The 27826-nt window shown below is 33.0% G+C and overlaps 7 protein-coding genes across 7 annotated transcripts in view; 1 reads left to right on the forward strand and 6 right to left on the reverse strand.

The window, feature by feature from the left end:
• The window catches only part of LOC102602142 (vicilin-like antimicrobial peptides 2-2), a 2191-nt gene extending 1778 nt beyond the window's left edge, over positions 1-413 (reverse strand). The window contains exon 1 of the mRNA XM_006365678.2: positions 110-413. Coding sequence (XP_006365740.1) covers positions 110-413 — 304 coding nt within the window. The remainder of the gene's footprint in view (positions 1-109) is intronic.
• Positions 414-2276: 1863 nt separating this feature from the next.
• LOC102581059 (vicilin-like antimicrobial peptides 2-3) lies at positions 2277-4021 on the reverse strand. The gene is made up of 5 exons (XM_015304571.1): positions 3718-4021; positions 3418-3602; positions 3261-3341; positions 2781-3176; positions 2277-2687 (listed from the first exon to the last, which is right to left on the reverse strand). Exons 1-5 carry the CDS (start codon positions 4019-4021, stop codon positions 2277-2279), a joined length of 1377 nt encoding a protein of 458 aa, XP_015160057.1.
• Positions 4022-6655: 2634 nt separating this feature from the next.
• On the reverse strand, positions 6656-8530 carry LOC102606067 (vicilin-like antimicrobial peptides 2-2). Its single transcript, XM_006365691.1, has 5 exons — positions 8227-8530; positions 7853-8037; positions 7664-7741; positions 7187-7582; positions 6656-7085 (listed from the first exon to the last, which is right to left on the reverse strand). The coding sequence occupies exons 1-5, from the start codon at positions 8528-8530 to the stop codon at positions 6675-6677; spliced, it is 1374 nt and encodes a 457-aa protein (XP_006365753.1). The 3' UTR covers positions 6656-6674.
• Positions 8531-10083: 1553 nt separating this feature from the next.
• Positions 10084-11962, reverse strand: LOC102606408 (vicilin-like antimicrobial peptides 2-3). Its single transcript, XM_006365692.2, has 5 exons — positions 11653-11962; positions 11372-11556; positions 11191-11271; positions 10704-11099; positions 10084-10491 (listed from the first exon to the last, which is right to left on the reverse strand). Exons 1-5 carry the CDS (start codon positions 11960-11962, stop codon positions 10084-10086), a joined length of 1380 nt encoding a protein of 459 aa, XP_006365754.1.
• Positions 11963-12384: 422 nt separating this feature from the next.
• LOC102602478 (adenylate kinase isoenzyme 6 homolog) lies at positions 12385-13919 on the forward strand. Its single transcript, XM_006365679.2, has 3 exons — positions 12385-12656; positions 13311-13456; positions 13545-13919. Exons 1-3 carry the CDS (start codon positions 12456-12458, stop codon positions 13729-13731), a joined length of 534 nt encoding a protein of 177 aa, XP_006365741.1. The 5' UTR covers positions 12385-12455; the 3' UTR covers positions 13732-13919.
• Positions 13920-14000: 81 nt separating this feature from the next.
• Positions 14001-15936, reverse strand: LOC107058632 (vicilin-like antimicrobial peptides 2-3). The gene is made up of 5 exons (XM_015304577.1): positions 15583-15936; positions 15325-15509; positions 15162-15242; positions 14699-15094; positions 14001-14558 (listed from the first exon to the last, which is right to left on the reverse strand). Exons 1-5 carry the CDS (start codon positions 15890-15892, stop codon positions 14163-14165), a joined length of 1368 nt encoding a protein of 455 aa, XP_015160063.1. The 5' UTR covers positions 15893-15936; the 3' UTR covers positions 14001-14162.
• A 6018-nt stretch (positions 15937-21954) lies between these two features.
• Positions 21955-24729, reverse strand: LOC102602814 (LOB domain-containing protein 1-like). The gene is made up of 2 exons (XM_006365680.2): positions 24423-24729; positions 21955-22672 (listed from the first exon to the last, which is right to left on the reverse strand). The coding sequence occupies exons 1-2, from the start codon at positions 24663-24665 to the stop codon at positions 22319-22321; spliced, it is 597 nt and encodes a 198-aa protein (XP_006365742.1). The 5' UTR covers positions 24666-24729; the 3' UTR covers positions 21955-22318.
• Between the last annotated feature and the right edge of the window lie 3097 nt (positions 24730-27826).

Below are 27826 nucleotides of genomic sequence, written 5' to 3' on the forward strand. Positions count from 1 at the left end.
TGCCATCATGACTTGAGAAATCGGGTCGTGACAGAAGATTATCATTTAAACATAGAAGTTGAACTTTTTTTAAAAAAATCTAGTGAAAGCAAAGATAAAGTTGAATTACCATGGTGAACAAAGAGGATAAGATTGGAATCAAGGTATTGAGGGATGAAGAGACTATTTGGTTCCATGGAGATGAAACCAATATGCATTGGACTATGTAGAAATGAATCCCTTCGATAGCCACCCTTCACCATTCTCATAGACCCTGCATCAGTTTGCACAACATTATGTAACTGACGCAACAAGAACCATTTTTCTCCTTGTGTCCTTTGCTCTATTTCTTCCTCTTCATTGGCACTAACAGAGGACACAAGTGCAGAGAAAAGTACCAGCACTAGAAGCAACAATGTCCTTCTACCTTCCATTTTAACTCGGAACAAAAAAAGCTACCAGTAGTTTTAATTTGTAAGTTTAGTTTTTGGTTTACTTATGACTTAGGTGCAGATTGTAACGATTTATATAAGATAGAATAGTGAGATTTGAGAGGAATTGTTGTCAACCATGCAAATATTTCAGGATTTCTGATGTGGAATGAACGTTGAGATCTTGAAAAATAATCGGTGAACCAAAGAAAAATCATTTGTTGAAGATTGTAATACACAATAAAATGATGTAATGAAATAGGAATTTTGATGACCATTTCAAAGGGTTTCTCTAGCGAAACAAAAGGAAGGGCTTAATATTTACAATTAGCAATTCACAATAAACTTACAAAATAATTTACTACATTGCAATATCAACAAGTACTTAAAAGCCAATTAATGTGACTATTTATCGTAATTTGTGGGTTGATCAAGTAAAAAAATGACAAATGCAATTTGTTCTAAAGTATTATGCAGCATATCTGAATTATATCCATGACAAATTACCCCAAAAGGAAAAAAAAAAAAAACTTGCTACCTAAATGTCCAGACTAGTTTGCCCCTTCTAAAATACTAGATATTTTATTTAATTATTTATGTAAATATCTTCCTTTTTTAAAAATAAATAAATTATTTCCATCCTCCCCCATTGTCAATTTTTCCAAGTCAGGTTTGCAAATTGAAGGCTATACTACTAAAATTCAGATGATTATTATAAGCAAATAGGTATTTGAATGAATTTTAGAAAAGAAGAAAATGAATGACAGAAATGGAATAGAGAAATAATTAAAAGTTATTTGGGAGAGTATTTGGAGAAATAATTAAAAGTTATTAGGGAGAGTATTTTAGAGATTACAGAAGATATTAAGGATAATATCATAAAAAGCTTTTGACAAAGGAAAAATATTTATGAAGTACAACCCAATTTCTGACTGATTTTAATTTATAAATACTTTTTATGTTTACCAAACAAGTAAATAAGCAAAAAATATCAATATTTCTAAGCTAATTTGACCAGCTTATAATTTTATTTTGGTTAAATTCTGTTTTAATTAGGTAGGACTTGTCTTAGTCAAAGCTCAAAACCGACCAAAATATGCTTATTGACTCTTGTTGAGTCGTAATGTCGTATAATAACTTTAAAATAAAACGTTACTTATGAGAGTAAATTAGTAAAAGAGATGAGCAAATGAAACTGGACCTTTTAATTTGTTGATCACTTGAATTGTACGTTAATTTATTTGATTCAGAAAAAGATTAATTGCATGTCTAACTCCAACGGAACACTAATGCCCTGTTTGTATAGGGTCCCAAAACTATATGCTTGTCAAGTGAGATGCTAATTGAAGGACATAGATCGACGCCTCTTTGGATTCCGAAAAAACAGTGACAAAACGGAATCACTTTGTTTCAATGACATGAGACCGATGAGAATTAGTATGTTGGATGCTCCCCTCTTTGGTACCACCAGAGTTGAGAAATGTTACAATCTAGTCTCAAAATACCTTATTAGTTACTCACAGAATTACCTTTGGCTTTTAATGTATGAAGACGATTTTTGAATGATGGAGGATTTACTGTTATGAACAAATGTATAAGAACTGCATTGCAGCATTAATTCAAATACGATAAGTAAAATTGATGTTGATGAAGTTTAAACCACGATAGAATCCATGTCAAGGAAACCAATCCGTCTTATTCACAACTCAGAAGCGCAATGTGTCTTGCTTCCAACAAGACGCCAAGGAAACAAACTCAGACTGAATAACAGGGGAAGTAAAAAAAAAAATGTAAAGTAACAATATTGGCTTCGAGCTTTGGTGCCATAATTCAACTAAACCAACGACGCACTAGAATTTCCATAAACTAATAAGAACCAATGTTCATCCTCATAGGAGAATCTGACGATGATGAAGGCAAGATGACTTGTTCACGTTGTGCATTGGCAACCCTGTTAAGCCTTTTCTCACTGATTCCAAATGCAGCAGCAAATTCTGGCCCTCTCAAGCTTTGCATCAATGAGTTCCTACCCACCAAGAATTGTGGATGGTTCCTCCTTGCTGATGTAGTGAAACCGAAGAACTCAAGCGGGCCATTTGATGAAGCAATTTGGCAGAAGGGGAAGTACCTTGGCACCCAAAAAACGTCCCCTTCACGTACTCTTGCATTCATTGCTAAAGTCCCATTTGGATACACAATTTGGATCCTGCCAGTCCCTTTCAACACTACTCCGTACTCTATTGCTCTTGGATTAACATGAGGTGCCATCATGGATCCCTACATTTATCAAGAATAGAAACATACAATAAGTTATGCGATTTGAGACTATTGGACCAAAGGTCACCACTTATATGAAGCAAGATGACTTACCTGAGATAGATTGACAAGATAAACGCCATTGCCTGATTGTTGTAGAGGAGAATAATCAGACTCATCCAATGTCTTGCTCCATCCGAAATTGTTCTTGAAATCAGGATTCCTGTTGTTGAGATTGTACGATGATGGAGCTTCATGATTCACTCTCTTGACAACATCTTTTCTGTGTAGTAAAGTACACAAAAATTTCCTCAATGACCATGTTGATTCTTCCTCTTTTGGGCTAACTTCTTCCTCTAAATTCACAATCCTCTTCAAGTGAGCTAATTTTTGGTGGGGTTCTTGGGAAACAAATTCAGTCCAAATGTTTGTGTGATGAGAATCAGATATATGCACAATTGGCCCGGAAGATTGCCTGGTCAAGAACGTTCTTACTTCTGCTGTCGAAACCTGCAGTTTTACATAATTTTGGTTCAGTTAATTTCCCCCACTGTTAAATGTAGCAAGAAATATTAAGTTCCCTTGAATACTCACATTAAGAGCAGTTGATAATGTGGTATGATCGAATCCAGCAAGAATGGATGTAGGATGAGTTCCACCACCAATGAAGAAAGACTGCAAAAGTGTTTTGAGTTACAATGTATTAGGAAGAAAATAGCACAATTTTGCTGAGAAATTAGCTTAGGCATACCTGGAATGCATGCCATCCCATGGATTCTGAGGTAATACCAATACTACAAATTATGCGAAGTCTCTGGTTTTCATTTCTATTCTCCAAATAGAAAGCTGATCCAGCAGGAATCGTGTACACGTCTCCCTGCTTCAAACTCCTTTCTGCTAATTCATCCCAATAGATGTGTCCAACTCTAGCTTCCCCTGTATTCATTTCATAGAAAATGAAAATGACTCATGATATACTCTGACAAAATTAATGAATTCTTATACATATTGAAGTTAAAGAATGGAATGAAAGAGAGAAAATGGATTTTACCATGGTCAACAAAGAGGACAAGATCGGAATCGAGGTACTGAGGGATAAAGAGGCTATTGGGTTCCATGGAGATGAAACCAATATGCATTGGACTATGGAGATTCGAACCCCCACGATAGCCACCCTTCACCATTCTCATAGACCCTGCATCAGTTTTCACAACATTATGTAACTGACGCAACAAAAACCATTTTTCTCCTTGTGTCCTTTGCTCGTTTTCTTCCTCTTCATAAGCACCAACAAAGGACACAAGTGCTGAGAAAAGTACCAGCACTAGAAGCAACAATATCCTTCTATCTCCCATATCAACTCGGTACAGAAAAATGCTTTAATTTGTAAGTTTTTTTAATGATTAGTTTTGGTTCACTTATGACTTAACTGCAGAGTTTAGAGATTTATATAGAGGGATTGCAGAGATTTAAGAGGAATTGTTGTCAACCATGCAAGAATTTTAGGCTTTCTGGTGTGTTATAAACGTTAAGATCCTGAAAAAAGAAATTAGTTTGAAATAAAGAAACATCATTTTTCAAAGCTTGTATACAGAGCCAAATGTTGTGAAACTGCAATTTGATGACCACTTCAAAGGCTAGCGCAATTTAAAAAATGGATTTAAGAATGTATATTAATAAATTAATAAAAAAGTAGTTTTTGTGGCGATGAAGTGTTTGCTGCAACATATTGTTTTGCTTTTAAAAGGCATTCACAAATCACAATTTATCTTTTCTCGCCACTAAAGCCTTTAAAACTAAATCTAACAACTTTAAGTGGATTTTTCAATAGTTCTGTTTTTGTCATATACATATTCCAACATTATTTTTATTTTTTTTAAAATGTGTTATTTATCAAGATATATCAATGATAATTAAACAAAATAGTGATGAACAATTAGGGGCTTGTTAAAGACAAGTTATATTTTAACATAAAACAAATTCTTGGATTGATCAAATATCAAACTAGAAAGTAAATACCAAGATCTAAATTACTATAAAGGCAATGAACTAAACTAGAAGATAAGAGTGCAAAAGATTAAAGATATACCATGAAACTTTAAGAGTTATATATAAAACTCATATATGTGTAATTATATTTTTAATACATATTCTTATAGTCTGTTTTGTTCGGGTTCTTAATTATTTTTGTTTAAAGCTAAAACCAAAACCAAAACCAAATCAAACAAAAAAGATATTCCCTCTGTTTAAAAAAGAATTATCTCCTTTTCTTTTTAATCTATTTCAAAAAGAATGACATCTTTCATTTTTTGGTAACATTTTAATTTCAATTTTCCACGTGACATGTTTAAGGTCACAGGATTAAAGGACAATTTAGTACGTTTGATATAACTTTAATTTAGGACCACAAGATTCAAAAGTCTTCTTTATTTTCTAAAACTCTGTGTCAAGTCAAACTAGGCCACTCTTTTTGAAACGGAGGGAGTAATAATTTTTTCTTTTGGTTCGATTTCCCATGAACACCCCTATTTGGTACATTTAGTGGCAACATATATAATACTCCATCCGTCCATTTTTAATTGTCATGTTACGTTTTACGAAGGTCAATTTGACTAATTTTCAAAGTTAAATTAAATTACATTAATTTGATATTTTAAACAAAAATAATTAGATATTAAAAAACTGTAGGAAAATACTATAAATTGTAAATTTTTGCATATCAATATGATGAAAAAATACATTGTAAAATATTAGCCAAAGTTCTTAATGTTTGATTCTCAAAAAAGGAAACCATGACAACTAAAAGTGGACGGAGGGAATACTTTTGGCAACGACCGGATACACCATTTTTATGAGTATTTATGTCACCACTAAAAGTGGACGGAGGGTGTAACAACTCCAATTTCACAATAGAAACATTCAAATATTATAATCACTAAACTCGAAGTTACAACGGAAAATGGAACTAACAAAGAAAACTATTGTAGGAGATAACTAGAAGAGAGATGAGAAGGATAGACTCAAAGAAAGGAGATGAGAAGCATAGACTCAAAGAAAGGAGATGAGAGGACTAGACATTTTTTTCTCAACAATTTGCATAATCCCTAAATCACATATCACTACCCTTTTTGATGGAATCGTTTCCTTCCCACTACTCAACCCGAATCCCAAATTAACCTGGCCCTATTGCTCGTACTCGACCCAATAGCTCTTGTCATCCCAATAACAACTTGTATGACATTAGTATCTACATTGGGCTAGACTTGGTTCATAACAGAGGGAGTACTTCTGGCAGCGACTCTATTTGATTGTATCACCACCAAAGGTTTTGCGTGGCAACCTATTGACTTCTGGTGACGATTTCTGGTTGCCACAAAAGGTCTCATTTCCTGTAGTAAGCTACATGCATTTCTCTTCCCTTTTAGTTTCACAAATTCTGGCTTCCCAAAAAAGTAAAATCCTTCTGAAAAATTTGGCAAAATAAATCAACATGGAAATCAAGTTTGGAGAATATTAAAAATAAATCAAGATTTTTGGAGTATTCTTTTTTTTTTTTTAAAGTTGCAGGAGACAAACTCTATACTGACATTACTAAGGATGATGTTTAGCTGCATCTATTAGTTTTTTCTCACTTCCTATAGTGACCATGTATGGATAATGATATTAGCTTGACCATATAGAAAACTCTATAGGTTTTACCAGTACAACCCAATTAAATGATCATATGCCTGAAAGCTAAAAACAGAAACTTGTGTAATGAAAAAAAATGGTCAATTTTTCTTGGGAATTTGGAGCTAGAATCAGTTAAAATTTGAATTTTGTTAATAAGGCTCAAACCACAAATAGAAACTATGTCAAAAAAACAATCCGTCTTATTCACAACTCAAAAGGGCAATGCGTCAATCAATTGAAAGGAAAACAGAAAAGAAAAAATGAAGTTCGAAAAGTTGGCTTCGAGCTTATGCCATAATTCAACTAGACCATCTACATACTAGAATTTCCACTAAACTAATAAAAACCCAAGTTCATCTCCATAGGAGAATCCGACGATGATGAGGGCAAGATAACTTGTTCACTTTGCGCATTGGCAATCCTCTTTAGCCTTTCCTCATCAATTCCAAATGAAGCTGCGAATTCTGGCCCGCTCAAGCTCTGCATCAATGAGTTCCTACCCACCAAGAACTGTGGATGGTTCCTCCTTGCTGATGTACTGAAGCCGAAGAACTCAAATGGTCCATTCGATGAAGCAATTTGGCAGAAGGGGAAGTACCTTGGCACCCAAAAAACGTCCCCTTCTCGTACTCTGGCATTCATAGCTAAAGTCCCATTCGGATACACAATTTGGATCCTTCCGGTTCCTTTCAACACTATTCCGTACTCTATTGCTCTTGGATTAACATGAGGTGCCATCATGGATCCCTACATTAACCAAAAAACATCGATAAAACAAGAGAGCAAGAAAAGAAACATGTAAGTAAGAAGGGAAAATTTATGATCTAGAATAATGATTGGGTCATTACCGAAGTTAGATTGACAAGATAGACACCATTGCCGGATTGTTCTAAAGGAGAATAATCAGACTCATCCAATGCCTTGCTCCATCCATAGTCATTCTCGAAATCAGGATTCCTGTTGTAGAGATTGTACGTTGATGGAGCTTCGCGATTTACTCTCTTGACAACGTCTTCCCTGCTTAATAGATTAAACAGAAATTTCCTCAATGACCATGTTGATACTTCCTCTTTGGGGTTAGATTCTTCCCCAAAATTCACAATCCTCTTTAAGTGAGCTAGTTTCTGATGGGGTTCTTGGGCTAAGAATTTGGACCAAATGTTTAACTGTTGAGAATTAGATAAATGCACGATTGGCCCGGAAGTTTGCCTGGTCAAGAACGTCTTTAATTCTGCTATCGATACCTGCCATTTTACATTATCTTGACTCAGTTTTTTCTAATGGAAAATATCGAGGATAAATAAATAAATTCCTCGAATACTTACATTAAGAGCAGTTGATAATGTGGTATGATCGAATCCAGCAAGAATAGATGTATGAGCTCCACCGCCAATGAAGAACGACTGAAAATAATTACAATTTACATGAGTTACTACAAAGTTTTGGGAAGAAAATTAGGACATTACAAGAAATGGATTAAAAGACCATTTTGTCGAAAAATTAGCTTTGGATACCTGGAAAGGATTCCATCCCATGGATTCTGAGGAAATACCAATACTACAAATTATGCGAAGTCTCTGGTTTTCATTACTATTCTCCAAATAGAAAGCTGATCCAGCAGGAATTGTGTACACATCTCCCTCTTTCAAACTCCTTTCCGCTAATTCATCTCTATAGATGTTTCCGACTCTCGCTTCCCCTGTATTCATTCATTAAAAAAGCTGAATATTCTGGCTCGTTAAAGCAAAGAATTTAACTTTTTACACTATTTGAACACTTCAAAATGTAGTAGCAGATAATCTTTCTTATTATTTTCCATGTCACTGATTTCACTTTAAGTGAAAATTAAACTATCTTGTGAAAGCGAAGATGAAATTTAATTAATTACCTTGATGAACAAAGAGGAGAAGATCGGAATCAAGATACTGAGGGATGAAGAGGCTATTTGGTTCCATGGAGATGAAACCAATATGCATTGGACTATGTAGAAATGAACCGGCTCGATAGCCCCCCTTCACTATTCTCATAGATCCAGCATCAGTTTTCACAACATTATGTAACTGACGCAACAAGAACCATTTTTCTCCTTGTGTCCTTTGCTCGTTTTCTTCCTCTTCATAGGCACCAACAAAGGACACTAGTCCTGAGAAAAGTACCAGAACTAGAAGCAACAGTATTCTTCTATCTCCCATTTTCAAATTGTTACACTAAAGCAAGTTATCTTTAATTTGTTTGGTACGATGGAGATGAAGGATCTGTTGTTGTTTATATAGAGGGAATGGTGAGATTTTAAAGGGAGTTGTTGTCAACCATGCAAAATTACTAGGCTTTTCTTGTCTACTTAACGTTTAGATCCTAAAAAATATTTGTTGAAGCTTGTATACTGAACCAAATGGTGTTAGCCAAATTTGATGACCAATTCAAAGAGCTACTCTAGCGCACTAAAAAAATGTACTATTTAATTTTTGAAGATGTAAATACTAAGTTTTACCCTTGTATTAAGGTTTTCAATAAACGTTTAGCATAAACAATTCATAAAACCACAATAATACTAATAATACAATTTTGTCAGGATACATAGAGACTTTAATTTATCTGAACACAGAAAAATATTTGTCATACAGACAATTTTGAGCTCATGAAGTCTTATTTTTACACATATTTTTTTTTAAAAAAAAAAAAGTTTATCTAGGAATGGTCACTCTGGCTTGAACTCCTCTCCCATATCAAATTCCAAACGCAAAATCAAAACCCATTTAGGGTTCTAACAGAGATAATTGAAATCTCAAAATTATAAATTTCAAACTTAAAAATGTGATCACTTAAAAATGTGATCGAGTCACCGGCAAAAAAAATCAGCAAGATGCCCGATTAACTTCCAAATCAGGAGAATGCGAAAACACAAAGTTCAAACCTTATATATATATGAATGACAAAATGCAGTAAAATACATATTTGAAGGACACTAATGAAAATTGACGCATCTTGGTTTTTTGGGTCAAAATTTTGGTCAATTCGATTCAACTTGACTTTAGTCAAAGCTAACTGGCATATCATATTTATTTTTTTATTATTATATATATGAAGTTATGAACTGTTGTATTCGGTTACCATTAGAAAAAATGTATTGTATAAATAAAAGGGGTTCAAACTTGATTTAAGTCACATGTGAAAATCTTGCAAAAGTGTCAATGGAACTATTTTAGTAATATTTTTGAGAAGTTCATGTTAAAAATATGAGATTAAAATTACATGATGATATTTTGTTTTGTTTGTGGTCTAGAGCAGGAACCACTAGAACATTTGTTCTTTTGTTGTCCTAGGTGTATAGACGTCTTGAAAACGAGTCCAGCAATTTGGCCCGAATCAATGAGATTCTTGAACTTATATGTAAACATCATGATTTGGTTTATTTGGGAAGTTAGAAATAACTTGGTGTTGTATGTAGAATGCTTCTATTATTGTGTCAAGTCCATAATTACTGTCGGAAACAACATATCTAGACTACCGGAATTTCATCTTAGTAATGGTAAAAGAGTTCGAACCATCAACACAATCATGTCAAAAAAACAATCCGTACGTCTTATTCACATACAACTCAAAAGGGCAATGTGTCTTGTGTCCAACAAGACTACAGAGGAAACAAAATCAGATTGCATCAAGGGAAAACAGAAAAGAAGAACAAAACAAAGTTCCAAAACTGGCATCGCGCTTTCATGCCATAACTCAACTCCAACTAAACTAATCAAAATTCATAAATTGCCTTGTCACCAGGTGTAGGCGATGATGATGGCAAGATGACTTGTTCATGTTGAGCATTAGTAATCCTTTTAAGCCTTTTCTCGCCAATTCCAAATGCAGCTGCAAATTCTGGCCCTCTCAATCTCTGCATCAATGAGTTCTTACCCACCAAGAACTGTTGATGGTTCCTCCTTGCTGATGTAGTGAAGCCGAAGAACTCAAAATGGCCATTTGTTGAAGCAATTTGGCAGAAGGGGAAGTACCTTGGCACCCAAAAAACGTCTCCTTCTTGTACTCTTGCATTCATTGCTAAAGTCCCATTTGGATAAACAATTTGGATCCTGCCAGTCCCTTTCAACACTACTCCGTACTCTATTGCTCTTGGATTAACATGAGGTGCCATCATGGATCCCTACATTAACCAAAAAACATCGATAAAACAAGAGAGCAAGAAAAGAAACATGTAAGTAAGAAGGGAAAATTTATGATCTAGAATAATGATTGGGTCATTACCGAAGTTAGATTGACAAGATAGACACCATTGCCGGATTGTTCTAACAACATACAAAGTTACTATGAGGCAAATGTACATTTAGTCTGTGTGCGCAAGCCGTCATTAATTACCGAAGATAGATTGACAAGGTAAACGCCATTGCCAGATATTTGTAGAGGAGAATAATCAGACTCATCCACATTCTTGCTCCATCCATATTCGTTCTTGAAATCAGGCTTCCTGTTGTAGAGATTGTACGATGATGGAGCTTCATGATTCATTCTCTTGACAAAACCTTTTCTGCTTAATAAAGTACACAAAAATTTCCTCAATGACCATGTTGATTCCTCCTCTTTGGGGCTAGCTTCTTCCGCGGAATTCACAATCCTTTTCAAGTGAGCTAGTTTCTTGTGGCATTCTTGGGCAATGAAATTGGTCCAAATGTTTGTGTCATGAGAACCAGATAAATGTACAATTGGTCCGGAAGTTTGCCTGGTCAAGAAAGTTTTTAATTCTGCTGTTGAGACCTGTCATTTTACATAATATTAACTCACCTTTTTCTTCTTTTTTTCCACTGATAAATGTTGTAAGAAATGGTAAATTTATTTGAACACTTACGTTAAGAGCAGTTGATAATGTGGTATGATCGAATCCAGCAAGAATAGATGCAGGATGAATTCCACCTCCAATGAAGAAAGACTGCAAAATAGTTACCCGGAAGATTTGGGAAGAAAAAGGGCGTTAAACTAAAGAGAAATACATTAATTGATCAATTTTTTGAGAATGTGACTTGGGGTACCTGGAAAGCATGCCATCCCATGGATTCTGAGGTAATACCAATACTACAAATTATGCGAAGTCTCTGGTTTTCATTTCTATTCTCCAAATAAAAAGCTGATCCAGCCGGAATTGTGTACACATCTCCCTGCTTCAAACTCCTTTCCGCTAATTCATCTCTATAGATGTGTCCAACTCTCGCTTCCCCTGTATTCATTTCATAAAAAAATGAATATTCTTGCTCGTTAAAGGTAAACTCTTTAAAATATCTAGTGAAAGTAAAGACAACTTTTAATTAATTACCATGGTGAACAAAAATGACAAGATCGGAATCAAGATACTGAGGGATGAACAGACTATTGGGTTCCATGGAGATGAAACCAATATGCATTGGACTATGGAGAAATGAATCCGGTCGATAGCCACCCTTCACCATTCTCATAGACCCTGCATCAGTTTTCACAACATTATGTAACTGACGTAACAAGAACCATTTTTCTCCTTGTGTCCTTTGCTCACTTTTTTCCTCTTCATATTCGTAGGCGCCTACAGAGGCCACTAGCGCAGAGAAAAGTACAAGCACTAGAAGTAACAGTGTCCCTCTCTTTCCCATTGTCAACTCGTTACACAAAAGCAAGTTTTCTAATCTTTTTTTTGAATTTAATCAGTTTTGGTTTACTGTTGTACTAACTCTTGGGATTGTGGTTTATATTGAGTGAATACTGAGATTTGAGGGGAATTGTTGTCAACCATGCATGATTTTTAGGCTCTTCTGGTGTACTATAAACGGCGAGATCCTGAAAAATATACTATGTTGAATTAAAAAAAGAAAAACATTTGTGGAAACTTGTATATGTAACCAAATGAATTAGAGAAATTGCAATTTGATGACCATTTCAAATACAATAAAAGAAACGATCTAAGGTATAATGTAAATACACTCATTTTAATTAATCAATTAACACTAATTTATTATTTTAATTCTCTTAATAATTTAATTTTGTTTAAACAAATCTTAGAGAGTTCACCTAGCGGGCTAGCTCAACTTTTTTCTAAGTCAACTCTCTAATAAAACAAAAAGCTTTCTTTTGATTCAACTCACGGCCATGGCGCAAAATAGCAGCTGCCGGAAGAGACCTAATATCCTTATCACCGGAACTCCAGGCACAGGGAAGACGACTACGGCGGCTGCTCTGGCGGAGGTGATGGAGCTCCGCCACATCAACGTCGGTGATTTCGCTAATGAGGAAAACTTGACGAACGGCTGGGATGACACCTTCGATTCCTACTACATCAACGAAGATCTCGTAAGTCTTTATACATTTTCCTTACCCAAGCTCTAACAGGTCAAACCTATCTAAGTTTTAGGTAGATTTCTTAATTTTGACTTTTTTTACCAATTACTCTATTTTTGTTCAAGTTTTGAGAATTTATGGTCCCTAACCCAGAAGTTGCTGCAATGATTGTTAAGGAAGTTTTAAATTTAATGGACACAAACAGTTAAACATTCAATAGGTGAGATTTAAGGATTAGATAGCAGTATTAATTTGAATTTTGTTTAAGTTGTGCTTTTCAGAGTACAACATATTTAGAATGGGAATAAAATGGAACTGAATTGAGTCGAATGGATACTGTATTCACATAGATATACCCAACTAAGTTGATTCGGGATTGAGGTATAGTTGATTGATCAATTGATTTGTACTCTTCAAAGCGGTTTTAACTAAGGATGATCAAGTGATGGAATTTGAGTTTTATATGGTGATTGTGTTGTTTCTCTACCCTGCATTTCATGAGATTTTATTCAATTACGATAGGAAGGCAGGCCTGCAGGGAAGAGAACTTTTTTATTCTATAGTTACAGTTTGAAGTTTTTGTATACCAAATTTTCCTATTTCCAGGTCTCGACTGAGGAAATTAGTTTCCTTTGAATATTAAGTAGCATGATGTTGCTTATCCAGGTATGTGATGCTCTTGAAAACTTGATGGAAGAAGGAGGAAACATCGTTGATCATCACGCCTGTGACTTCTTTCCTGAGTGTTGCTTTGATCGTGTGGTGGTACTTCAAACTGACAGTTCTGTCTTGTATGATCGGTTCACTAAGAGGTACTCTTATCAATTGATCCTTACTTTTCGGTTTGTATGCATCTCTAGTATCGCCCTATTAAATGTCTAGACTGTTTGACTGTCCCAGAGGTTACTCCGATCATAAGCTTGCTAGTAATACTGAATGTCAAATCTTTCAAGTTTTGTTGGAGGAGGTAAAAGAGAACTATCCAGATGATATTGTGATCATACTAAGAAGTGATTCTCTGGAAGATATTGCCAAAAATGTGGAGACGCTGACCAGTTGGATTAGTAATTGGAGCCCTGTCGTATGACTTAAGTATCAAAACAGATGTATTATAGCATATTAAGGCTATAGATAAGGTCAAAATCACTTTTATGTGTATATAATAAATGTTAGGCTATGTATCACTAGGCCTAAACAAGAACATAACACGGCTGAACGCAGGCTTGACCAATACTTTTGTGAGACTATCAGCTAATAGATTTGCTGCATGAACATTAATAACCTGAAGTTACTGAAATTTTAAATTTTCTTATAACTAATACTAACAGAGTTCAAACAAAGAACAAAATCATGTCAAAAAACTAATCCGTCTTATTCACAACTCAAAAGGGCAATATGTCTTGTGTGCAACAAGACTGCCAAGGAACCAAAATCAGATCGCATGAAAGAAAAAACAGACAAGAGGGAAAAAAAAACTAAGTTCCAAAACTGGCTTCGAGCTTTCATGTCATAACTCAACTAGACCATGTCACCAGGAGTAGATGATGATGATGGCAAAATGACTTGTTCATGCTGAGCAGTAGTAATCCTTTTAAGCCTTTTCTCACCAATTCCAAATGCAGCTGCAAATTCTGGCCCTCTCAAGCTCTGCATTAATGAGTTCCTACCCACCAAGAACTGTGGACGGTTCCTCCTTGCTGATGTTGTGAAGCCGAAGAACTCAAATGGGCCATTTGTTGAAGCAATTTGGCAAAACGGGAAGTACCTTGGCACCCAAAAAACATCCCCTTCTCGTACTCTTGCATTCATGGCTAAAGTCCCATTCGGATACACAATTTGAATCCTACCAGTTCCTTTCAACACTACTCCATACTCTATTGCTGTTGGATTAACATGAGGTGCCATCATGGATCCCTACATTTACAAGTAAAAGATAGATGAAATGTGTAAGCAAGAAAAGAAGCATACAAGTTTCTATATATACATGGACCAGGTTAACTATGATTTTCTTTCACACATGGAGATTTGAGTTAATGCGTGCAAATGATCATTACCGGAGATAGATTAACGATATAAACTCCATGACCAGATTGTTTTAGAGGAGAATAATCAGACTCGTCCAACTTCTTGGTCCATCCATAGTCATTCTTGAAATCGGTATTCCTGTTGTAGAGACTGCACGCTGATGGAGCTCTGTGACCCAATCTCTTGACAACGTCATCTCTGTTTAATAAAGTAAAAAGAATTTTCCTCAATGACCATGTTGATTGCTCCTGTTTGGAGTTAGTTTCTTCTTCGAAATTCATAATTCTCTTCAAGTGAGCTAGTTTTTGGTGGGGTTCTTGGGCCAAGAACTCGGACCAAATATTTGTGTGATGAGAACCAGATAGATGCACGATTGGACCGGAAGTTTGCCTGGTCAAGAATGTCTTTAACTCTTCTGTTGAGACCTGCCATTTTACATAATATTAACTCACCTTCTTTTTTTTCCTCTGGTAAATTCATTCGAACACTTACATTAAGAGCAGTTGATAATGTGGTATGATCGAATCCAGCAAGAACGGATGTAGGATGAGTTCCTCCGCCAATGAAGAAAGACTGCAGAATATTATCACAAGTTACAAAGTTTTGTAAAGAAAGGAATATCGATAAACAAGAAATGGAATTTGACTTAGGGTACCTGGAAAGCATGCCATCCCAGGGATTCTGAGGTAATATCAATACTACAAATTATGCGAAGTCTCTGGTTTTCATTTCTATTCTCCAAATAGAAAGCTGACCCAGCAGGAATCGTGTACACGTCTCCCTGCTTTAAACTCCTTTCTGTTAATTCATCCCTATAAATGTGTCCAACTTTTGCTTCCCCTGCATTCAGTTGATAGAAAATGAAAAACTCTGGTTTGTAGTTTAATTTTATACGATGTCACGTGAATTTTACCATGGTGAACAAAGAGTACAAGATCGGAATCAAGATATTGAGGGATGAAGAGACTATTTGGTTCCATGGAGATGAAACCAATATGCATTGGACTATGTAGAAATGAACCCGCTCGATATCCACCCTTCACCATTCTCATAGACCCTGCATCAGTTTTCACAACATTATGTAACTGACGCAACAAGAACCATTTTTCTCCTTGTGCCCTTTGCTCGCTCTTTTTCCCTTCATATTCATAGCCACAAACAGAGGCAACTAGTGCTGAGAAAAGTACCAGCACTAGAAGCAACAATGTCCTTATATTTCCCATTTTCAACTCGTTACACAAAAGCAAGTTTTCTTTAATCAGTTTGGTACAATGGAGATGAAGGATCAGTAGTTGTTTATATAGTGAGATTTGATGGAGTTGTTGTCAACCATGCATGCTTTTTAGGCTTATTTTTCTGGTTTATTATAAACGTTCAGATCCTGAAAAATGTATACCGAACCCAAAAAAAATAAAAATCATTTGGCGACAGAACCAAATGATCATTTTAGCGATTTGATGACTATTTCAAAGGGCTTATCTAGCGGGCCAAGAGAAACGATTTTATGTTTGCACATAAGCATGCTAAACTAATTTTAATAAATCATGAAATAGTAGTCGTATAATAAGGCAGACAGAATAACATTGATATACTGGAAACATCTTAAAGCTAGGAACATTATGCCTTACCCTTCTTATTATATCATTATTATGTCTACCTCTTTTGGATTTTCATACTATAATAATGAACATGCTAATTTATCTTAGTTTCTTTTAGAATTAAATTTGTTGAGATTAAGTTTCTTGTAGCAGTGAACAGGTTTATTGCCAGTTTATGGACCACTTTGTGAAACAAATCTTTGGGCAAACAGTCTCTGGTCTTGCCATACTAATGAACTGGACCAATAAAAGACCCAAAATGAATCATTGGGACACAAGCCCATAATAATCTGACCCGACAGTAAACTGCTAGAGATTTATAATAGGGTTATATATTCCCACAAATATCTCTATTTTGTACTAGTAGTCTTTAATTTTTCCCTCTCCGAACCGAATTATGGATCTTTAATTTTTACCTCTCACAGCCAACAATGAGCTTATAGTGGGCACCCTCAACGTTAAGTAAATCAATCAAAAAAATATAGATGATTTATATTTACGCGTATATGAACGACTAATTTTAATAAATTAACATAAAAAGGATTGTCCCTTTAAAGATAACATAAAAAAGAAATATTTTATGTGATTGCACGAGCAGTGTGAAAAGTCATTGTGTCATTTTGATGATGTAACAATGCAATGAAGGATCATCCAAACACTTTTTTTAAGTGGTCAAAACCTAAAAAGTAAAAAGTAAAAAAATGTCGACGGATAGAAGAGACAAATAAATCTAAAAGATGACCACGGAAGGAAAAAGACGTTCACGGAGGATCCAATAAATTCGGATTTATATATTTTTGTATCACATGATTATATTCATTTTTGAAATGATACTTTTAATATTATTATTTTCATTTTTTAAAATTTTAAATTCAAATTTTTTAATCAAAGATAAAAAAGATCTCAATCATTTCATCGTAATCCTAGCCACATTCCATCATAATCCTGGCGAGTTTAGGTAGACAAGAAGTATGATCAGATTTTTAGTGTGTGTGATATTAAACTTAAATTTATTTTGGAGTATGCACGGCATATAGTCAACTTACAATTAACTCATGTCGGTTTTACATAGTGGCAATGTTGTGATCTAAGCTGCAAAATCTAAAAAGGATATCAGAAAATGACAAAAAAGAAAATCTTACGCTTGGAGATAGATTTGGTGTAATCGTTTAACTAAACTTTTCATCAGTTGTGATCCTTTAAATTTTTACAAAAAATACATACTACTTCTGATTACCGTTAAATAATTTTACAATATCTATTAGATGTGAGGAAAATTATAGAAAAGGCTAAAAATTTAACCAAACATTAAGAAAATTCCCTCAAAATGCTAGAAATTGCAACACAAAAGTTGCACTAGACACAACACGAAGTAGAAGTCAAACCTCAAAAAATTGCGTCGATTCTAAGAAATTTTATTTTTAAAAATTTTTTTTAGTAGAAACGGCAAAATATACATTTTCAAAAGTGACCCCGTAAATTCCTTTTTCGTTACTCTCTGTCAACTAATTAATAATCTACTCCATCCATCCCATTTTAGGTGGCACTTTTCGCATTTCGAGATTCAAACAAGTCTATATTTGATCGTAAGTTTTTCATATATCCTTTTAACATTCTGAATTGTTAATTATTGTGACTTATAGTACTTTTATATAGTTTACAAATATATAAATTTCATTTCAAAAAAATTGAAGATTCCATAAGCAAATGTCCGGTCAAAGTTAAACTGTTTGACTCTCGAAAAATAAAAAGTGTCACATAAATTGAGACAAAGGGAGTATTATCTAACGAACAAAATTTCTTAATTATTTGAAAATGATCAAACTATTCAATACTATAGTTAAGGGACTACGTTAATCGAGCTTTTATGTCAAAACATAATGAATCATTTTTGTTATTTTCTCTAGACTGTGCATGTACATTCGTATTCGGAAGAGGCATTATACACATGACATAAGTAAAAGGAATATTGCTGAAAAGATATATTGCCAACACGCTGCATGATGAAGATCATTAAAAGATTTAATAATTTCATTGAAGTGATAGCAGATAGCCCCCCTGCAGCCACTCATGTGATTAAAAATGAAAATAGTATCATATAGTTAGATATGTATGATCGAAGGAAAAAGACGTATTTATTTGGTTAACCAGATAGACATTTGAGAATACGTGTAATAGAAGTTTTAAAAAAATAGAATAAAAAATATTTAGTAAGAAACACTTTATCATCAATCATAATTTGTATTTGAATGAAATTTACTGACAAATTTAAGAAATTGAGAATATGTTAAGCCATGATTAATTGACATGCATTCACACTTTAGTTAATAAAGTTAAATCGCTTGATTAGATATAAACATTCTGATTATAAGCACTTCCTAAAGTAGGAAATTTAATTAATTAATCAGTTGATATGCAATTTGACAATTAGTTTCTGTATAAGCACATGAGTATCTACTAATGTTCAGTTTTATCATCTACTTATTTTAAGAAAAAAGAACAGAAATAATGTTAATACGCGTTTAAAGGAAACATAAGCCATGATTAAACTCAAAAAGAAACAAGAAAAAGTAGGACAAGGGAACGTGCATTCTCGATTTGGAGTAGACAACTAAATCTTTCTCCTTTGTTATCCCTAGAGAGACACCTCCAAAACTGTACAATGACCCTCTATACACATAGACGTATTCAGGATTTTAAAAGGATGAGCGTCCTATTACAAAAAAAATGCATCTAAAATAAAAATTTGATCAGTTTGGCCTATAGGTTCTTAATATGAACAGTAAAAAAATTAAAATTATATATCCAAAAGCATAATATTACTATATTTAAATTTTAATATACACATTTGATTTAACTATATATATAAAAAAAAATAGGAATTTTCATGTAACACTCTTGAACTTTGAAAGATTAAGAAAAAAATAAAATTAGTTGAAACTTCAAAAGTGTCACCGATAGCCACTTGCAGAGGTGTTACTAAAAAATAATATAAGTATAAGATTTAAATTTCTATCATTGCTTAGAGAGGTGCACCCAATTATTATCATATTTTTATATGATACTTTGAATGTGAGTTCATATATCTATATTTAAATATTTTAAAAAAAATATAACACTACTATATATGATCTAGAAAGAAGAGCATGGGTTCATTGAATCCATTGAACCCCTCTAGATACGCCTTTGTTTATATAATTTATTTTTTCTAAACATTACTCGCTTCAAATTATGTGTCGTATTTCTTAAAAAAAATATATTATCCTAAATATGATTTAGTTTTATATGTATTAATTAATAAGATAATTTATATCTATAATTTAAATTCACAAATTTTAAAAGTTTGTTCAGTTCAAACTTGGTATTCAGTCAAATATCAAAAGAAAAAAGAGAAGAAGAATTGGATCACGCCGCCATAACTTTAAGCAAATATACGTGTTTAGCTAGGAATCCGACAAAATTGGCGGTTTTTCTTTTTCTAGAATTTGACATCTACTGGATTTTTCAATTTTCACTTAAGATTGAGTTAGTAATGTAGGAATTTCTCATATTTCATTCGTATTAAAAGAAAATAAGAAAAAATTTACTCTCTATGTTTTTTTTTTTTTTAACCCAAGGATAACCCGCAGTCTTGTACAGGCTCGACTCAGAAGACATTGAGAGGAGATCAATTTTAAGTCATCCGTGTGGATAACCATCCTTCAAATCAATTGAGTCATCCGAAGGACACTCTCTATGTTCTATATATCTATTTTGAATTTTGTCAAATACTTGTGTAATGTCCTGGAAAAAAAAAAATACTTGTGTAATGTATTTGCCATATTCACTCATGTAGTACTATTTAGTAATATTTGTGTATCTATAAAAAAAATTAAAACTTACTCCCTTAAACATAGATTAATATTTATGATATTATTAGAAACTATTCAAGTAAATTTCTCCAATTATCATTCAGCTTAATTTGTAGTTATCACACAAAAGTGATAGTTGATTTCTATTATTTTTAATTCAGCTTAAGGGTTATTATCACATTTATTTTTTTACAATTTTAAGGATGAAATTGAGGAACGTTTACCATCTGAGTAATTCATCCTTTTGTCACATAAAAGTTATTTAACTTTAAGTTTATCACACAAAATGATTTTTTATCATATAAATTTATTTAATTTTGCTCTAGTTAACTAAAAAATAAAATTCAGCTGAATTTTTATAATTTATACTATCAAAATTATAAAAAGTTAGAATCCACGAAGATATATAGGGGATTTTTTATTTTCAAAAAATAGGGTTACAAAAAGCATCTTGAATTGGTGTGATATGACATCGTCGGTTAAGTGACAAGACAAAGGTGAACATTTCAAATGTAGACAGGTACTGTGTATTTGAAAGACTAAATAGTAAGATTCAATGTTTCATTTTGAGAGGGAATTCACTAAAAATTTTATGGCGGTAGAGGCACAAATATGACATGGTGTGTGAGGAATTACTTTTTAATAAAAAATATGGTGTGACATATGGTGTAAAAACTCACACTATTTTATACAATTATTAATTATTATTATATATATTTGTTTTCATCCAGTGTCTGATACCCACATTAGAACCCGACTAAATTCGAATTCGCGTCGAAAAGTCCCATTGAGGGTAAAGCTCTTCCTAACAAAGGCGACTTTGTACCCAAGGAGACTCAAACCTGAGACCTCTTGGTTAAGGATGAAGGAGTACTTACCACTCCACCAAAACCCTTATTGGTAAACAATTATATATATACAAAAATATCAATTGTAATGCGCAAAAAAAGGAAAAATATGTTATATGATAAATATTTGTATATACAAAATATTTTTTTCCTTTTTTAATAAATTGAATTAGATATAATGGTATGGAAGTGTGGCATTTACATCATTATTTGTAAAAATTAAATTAATTTTAGTGTAATACGCAATTAAACTTTTTAAAAAATTAAGAAAATAACAAAACTTAATTTTATTGATTCGGTTAGTTTGATAATGAAAAAACTAATCAATCCAACGTATATAGTATATATATGTACCAAATGAGGAATTTTCATAGCTTAGTTAATTGACTACCTAGGCGTTCATCTCGTAGGTTAAAATTTCAGTCTTTATTTTATAATTTTCTCCTAGATTTTTCCTTTTCATATTCTTGATTATTTTTTTAAAAAAATAAAAATAAAATCTACAAGCCAATTATCAAATGGAGAAAGATATATAATATAAGAAGAATTGAGTAAATTAAATTCATGATTGAAAAAAAGTGATCTGAAATCAACAAAGAATTAGAAAGGAAAAGAAAAGGTTAAAGGGAAGAAATTGAGAAAAAGAAGTGTGAGAAGCAAAGTAGGAGAGAGAAAGCCCCCACTATCATTCAAATATGATAATTTTTTATTCATAAAAATTAAGTAAAAGTAGGAGAGAGAAATAACAATGAAAATAAAAAAGTAGAATCCACACATTTTTTATTGAAAAATAATCCCTCACACACCATGTCATATTTGTGCCTCTACCACCATAAATTTTTTCGGAATTCACATGGAAAATCAGTTTGATGTAAGCTATTTTAGGTGACCAAAAAGTTTGGCTTAATTAGATTTAATTAATAATATGAAGTGGGAATGGACTTACAAGAAAGAACAAATATAAAAACATCTATCTTTTTAGCTTAAATTAAAGTAGCATTATTATAAAAATATCTATCAAGATCTCGTTCATAGTATATTACAATTTTGTTATCCTCCACCATAACCTTCTAGGGAGTTAAATCTGCTCCCATGACTATATATAAACACAGAGGCAGATAAACCCCGGTTTACTAGATTCTGTTACATTGCATCCATTATTTTTTACACGAAACATAATATTTAAAATAACACTAAAGTTTTGACATAACCTATAAGATATTTCAAAAGTGTAATCATATCGAATTCAATAATAAGAACTTGAAAACTTGAATCAATCAAATTTAAGTTCTAGATCTGTCTCGATGTGCGAATGTTGTTCGTGGAACATACACGTATATCTTCCTTTTTGATCATGTCCAAAGAGTCTCCAGGGTCCCATAATTGTTGTTTTCATCTAGGAAACTCATGTTATTTTGGGTGGTGGCATGTGTAGTACTATTGGTGAACTTGTCCAAAGATTGTTGGGGTGATGTTGGTGGAGATGGTCCCATTTCCATGTAAACAAAGGCCATGAGATTAGCTTGTTGGCATTGGATATTGACAAGTTCAGCTTGTGTTTTGGCTAATTGTGCTTGTAGCTCATTTACTTGTTTTAGAAGTTGACAAATTGCCCCAGCAGAACCATAGACTGGATCCCTCATCCTAGCGTTAGCCTCGTACACCATGCTACTTACAGCATCTGCTCTTTGATATTCCGGCAATTCCTAATCAAAATTGAAAAAAATATGATTTTAGAACAAATCATCCCACGTTCACATAGGGTTCGGATAAGGACCACACACTAAAAGGATGTAATGTGGCTTATATTTAGTCTACCCTAATGTAAACATCAATAGTATATAGTTGATTATTCCAAGCTTTGAAATTGACTAAAATGATTTTACAATTTCCAATTAAGCACTAAACTAGAAAGGGAAGCATCCGGTCGGTTGCACCCCAAGAGTATGTACTGAGACAGTCTATTCTAATGCAAACAATATTAGCTGATCAAACTTGTAACTTATAGCTCACACGAAAATAACTTTATCATTACTCTACGGCTCTCTTCAGTAACAATAGTCATTACATGTCTATACAACGAATGGAACCATGAGAGAGAATTAAGAGTATGATTCTTCATTATTTGACACAAGAAGCCATGAGTAGCTGGTAGCAATAAGCCATGATGGTTTTTTTCTTTTTCTGGAGAACTAAGACAAGTCAATGCACAAGCAAAAAATGGAAAAGAACAGTAGTAATTAGGATGTAAACAGGAAAAAGTTTCTTCTTCAATAATTTATAAAGTAGATGTAGTTGTTGGTACTCATTATAATATGTTATCCAAATGATTTGAAAGCATGTTGGCCTTAAAAATCAATTCCCTCCTCTACAATTCGAAGAGCAACACTAGAATTTCACTATCAACAATTATGATGTTAGTTTGGATAAATAATTATATAACAGTAGGACTATAATTTTTCAAATTGTAGCATTGGACTACATTAAATACTTCCACCTAATTGGTCCGGCCATTAAATAAATTAAATCGTACATGTTAAAACATGTCTCCCTATATTTGCCTTTGACCAATTTTTTGTTGTCGATATTTTTATTACAATTACACTGATATTAAATACAGGGGCAGATCTAGGCGGCGCAAAAGAGTTTACTTGTAATGTCGCTTAGAAGGGGAGTTAGAATTTTGAATTTATGAATTCTAAATTCTAGAAAAGATAACTTATTGAACTGTGAATAAATCATGTATATATGTTGTGTGTGTTAGAGTCTCACCTCTGTAGGATGAGGAAAAAATAGTTGAGCTAATTTTTGGGATGAATTATGTCCAAAATTTATTTCTTTACCTGATATTAGAGTAGACTCATCTCAATTTATAATTATCAATGTTGGGGTACCATATAAAATTTAGTAAAAATTACATAAATCTCGTAATGTTAAGAATTAATTACCATCATTTTCCTACTCTTTCAAATTACCAAAATCCTTTAGAGTTTAAAAAAAACCCGGATATATCCTTCCACATGCGGATACATAGCGCCTGATACATCCCACGGAGGAGGAATGTATCCAAAAGGGGAGGGCCGTATCCAAAAAGAGATAAAGATATATCCAAGAGGGGATTTTTGTAATTTTTCCTAAAATGTATCCATGCACCAAATGTTCAATTTTTGACATGAGGCGACATGTTAAGTCCTACAACGATAATCCTTCCCTAACTTGCTTTTCAGACATAGGACGTATATGCAACAATATATAAAATCTGTTGGGAATACAATTAAATAATAAAAATGTAGTCACTCTATCAATTTAAGTTTTTAGATGAGATGATCACACGCAATTTTAACGTGTATCAGAGCAGTAATAAAATCCATCCACTTAAATTTCAAAGTAAGTGGGGAAATTGGCCTAATTAACAAAAAGAGGAGCAAGTAACAACTATCAAATGTAAAATTGTACCTGCAAGAACTTGATAATATTGCTAGCACCAAAAACACGATGAGCAATGGTGAATTTGATGGGTTCACTGGGAGGAAAATAAGGTGCCAACACACATTTCTCCGCGCATCTCCGCCGTAATATCTTACAGGCAGCACAAGGTGTGGCCACGACCCGCGGCGGAGATGGAGAGTTAGTTGGCGGCAATACGGAGCAAGGAGACGACGGGGTTGTGGTGGTGATCGTCGTGTTGCTGGACTCCATATTTTTAAAATTTATATAAAAAAGTGTACGTGCAAGGAATTAAGAAAGCAGAGCAAAGAGAGTAGTGGGGGTGCTTTAAAACAGAGTAAGTGAAGTCAATATTTATAAGCCAAGAAACGAGTGGCGGCCTGGCGGGGCTGAGAGCGTGGGGGTGGGGGTGACATCATATGTAGTAATATGATATCAACACTTTTTTATAAAAAAATTTAAAACCTTTTTTAAAACGAAAAAAAAAAGAACTTTTGTAGTTTAAATTATATATATCGATGATATAAAAGAATTTTGTATTTATGAAAGGATTCAATATTTCAACGCCGATTCAATGATCAGTCGATAAATATATCTGAAATCGCAATCTTAAAAGTATGATGCTAAAGGTCTTAAATGACGTACTCATAATTTAAAAACATCTTAAATTCGCCTTTGTTTGTATTTTACGTAATAACCTGTCATTTACCATGTTTTATCAGATAACAAGTCATATTAACTAATCTTAATTGAGTTGCCTATCTTTGTTCTTTCTTTTTCTCCTGCATGTCAAAACTGGTTTGGTTTAGCCGATTTTGGTTACTACATTAACCAATTAGGGGTTAATTGAGAGGCAATTAACACTTTCTTGTTTTTTTTTTTTCTAATGAAAGTAAGAAATAAACCAATCAGAAAAATGAAAATTGGAAATTCATATTCCTAGTAAATCAATAAAAGCGGTAGCATTCAAGAAACAAACATATAATAATTGATTTCAAGAATTTTTTTGATTATTGGATAGTGTAATATGACTTGATCATTCTCTTTATGCCAATTAAAATTTAGTTGCGAAATTATTATATATGTTGATAAAGATTATAATACCTTGAACATATATATTCTGTTATGCTGCAAACTTGAACACTTTATCAGAAACAATTTTTCTACTCTGTAAAGGTAAGGATAAGATCGGCGTATATTCAACCTCTCCAGACACGAATATACTGGAAATATTATTGTTGTTTAGTCAAATTATATCTCCCCAAATAATCTTTTGTATGATAATTTCATAAAAACAATTGATAAAGTGGTGGTCTAGAAACCATTGAAACGAAAGTGCACATTGGGAGAAAAAAATAACTCTCCAACTTTCCTGGACTTGAAGTGGCATGAGAAGTCAAAACTACATAAATCTAACTTAGAAATACTCTACGTAACTTGGAAAAAATGGGCTCTTTGGCTTCCAAAATTCCACTAATATGACCAGTAAAATTCGCTTTAAGTTAAATCTTATCGATCAAAATTGGAATTCACCATTTTGAAACTAACTTAATTATCATCTTGCAATTACATTAAGCCACCTGTTAACTTAGATTTTGAATACGAAAAGCGCCATTATGGAAAGTGTTTTTCCTCTTCAAAATATTTGTATTTATCAGTTTATGGGATAATCAATTAAGGACTTTTATCTTCGGAATCATCAAAAAGGACGGTGCAAAAAAATCAAATTTTGAAACGCTCCGAAAAAAAATATAAGATGCTGAAAAATGGTCAATTACTTGAATAGGAGAATCACTATGATTATAGCGTTTGATAATTTTAACAAAGAAGAAAATAATCTATTCAATATTATAAATGACTGAATACTGAGTGACTTTTTTTTTTGTTACAACCTAGCTAGGATTGATCTATACAGTTTTGTTAGGAGAGGAATTAATTACACTAGAAATTTTAATATTGAAGATTAAATGTTGTTAAGATCATTAAAATAAAAAGTAAAGTTGCTCCTTATTTATTATGACTTAGGAAGATAAATAGGTCATATTGATATCATGTTGTCTTTATAGGTTGATATCATTAAGATAATTGGTTCATATTTCCTACTACACTAACCACCACTACATTACGTGTCTAAAAATGGAAAATGACAGAAAAAGGGATCATAGGCTAAAATTGGTGGTTGATTAAGGTGTTAGTAAAAAAGGTCAGCTCGTTTGGCACATGTATTAGAAAAAAAAAATGTCATTTCCTAGTTTTTTTTTTTTGTGACGATGATGTCCAAGTGAATTCATTTTATTTCATTACTCAATATATTGTCGCGATAATGTAACAGAAAAGTACTCTAATAAATGAATAAAAGTGCGTAACATAGATGTTTACCTGAAAATCAAAAGACAAAGATGGTCAAAATGCATAATAATAACACTGAATTGATGGTCAAAATGCCTGGAACTGGTGGCCAAATGTCCTATTAAACGAATGCCCTCTTTTGTACTTAAACATCTCCTTTTCAAGCACTCTGTCTTCTCTTAACTAGTATTTTTTTTCTAGATGCGCGAGACTTGTCAATATGGGCGGAGCTAGCATGAGAAGAATTGGTTTTATAAAACTCAATAATTTAGGTTCGGATGATGTATATTTGTTAAAAATAATAAATTTTAATTTTGAATATGTGTCTCGTCTTGTCAAAGCTACAATTGTTGTGTACGTATTACATTTTAATTTAATTTTAAACACACAAGATGAGCGGAATAGCTTGATCTACATCTTTATAAAATCATTTTTTGATAAATTTATTATATATTTCTGATGTGGATATTATAATATAATATATCTCCAACACGTAATATAGAAAAGTGAATTCACACACGCAGCTTTCCATATATGCATTGATGATTTAGCTGTGTTTATATTGCTGAACTACCAATAAGAGATGTACTTTAATGCTGTTTGCCACTTTTTTTTTTGTTACTCAATTGTATCCATACTCATAAATTGACCAACCAAAAGAATGTAACACATAATGAAGTGGCATTATCTTCGTACTTTATTAGTTCTTTCTTCATTTATTTTTCCTACTTGTTTTATTCTGCTATTTTTAAATTTTTCCTTCCAATCCTGCTTTGACTATCGAAGCAATCTTAATAGGTTAGTTGGTTGACTACCTAACTTTTACTATCGGTGAAGGTTCGATTTCCGACCTTGTAATTCCTTCTCCTCTATCCCCAATTTTTGAATAAAAATTACACTTCTCATGAGTCGAGAGTCAAGATTCTATTTATGGGACTACACTGAATATGTTGTTGTATTTTATAAAGTCAAAATGGAAGTTTGAACGAGTAGGTTGCAAACTCAATTAATAGTATTTACTAGCTAGCTCCTCATAGAAGAAACATAATACTAAATGATTTCGA

This window comes from Solanum tuberosum, unplaced genomic scaffold, assembly GCF_000226075.1.
Source record: "Solanum tuberosum cultivar DM 1-3 516 R44 unplaced genomic scaffold, SolTub_3.0 scf00575, whole genome shotgun sequence".
Classification (NCBI taxonomy): Eukaryota; Viridiplantae; Streptophyta; class Magnoliopsida; order Solanales; family Solanaceae; genus Solanum; species Solanum tuberosum.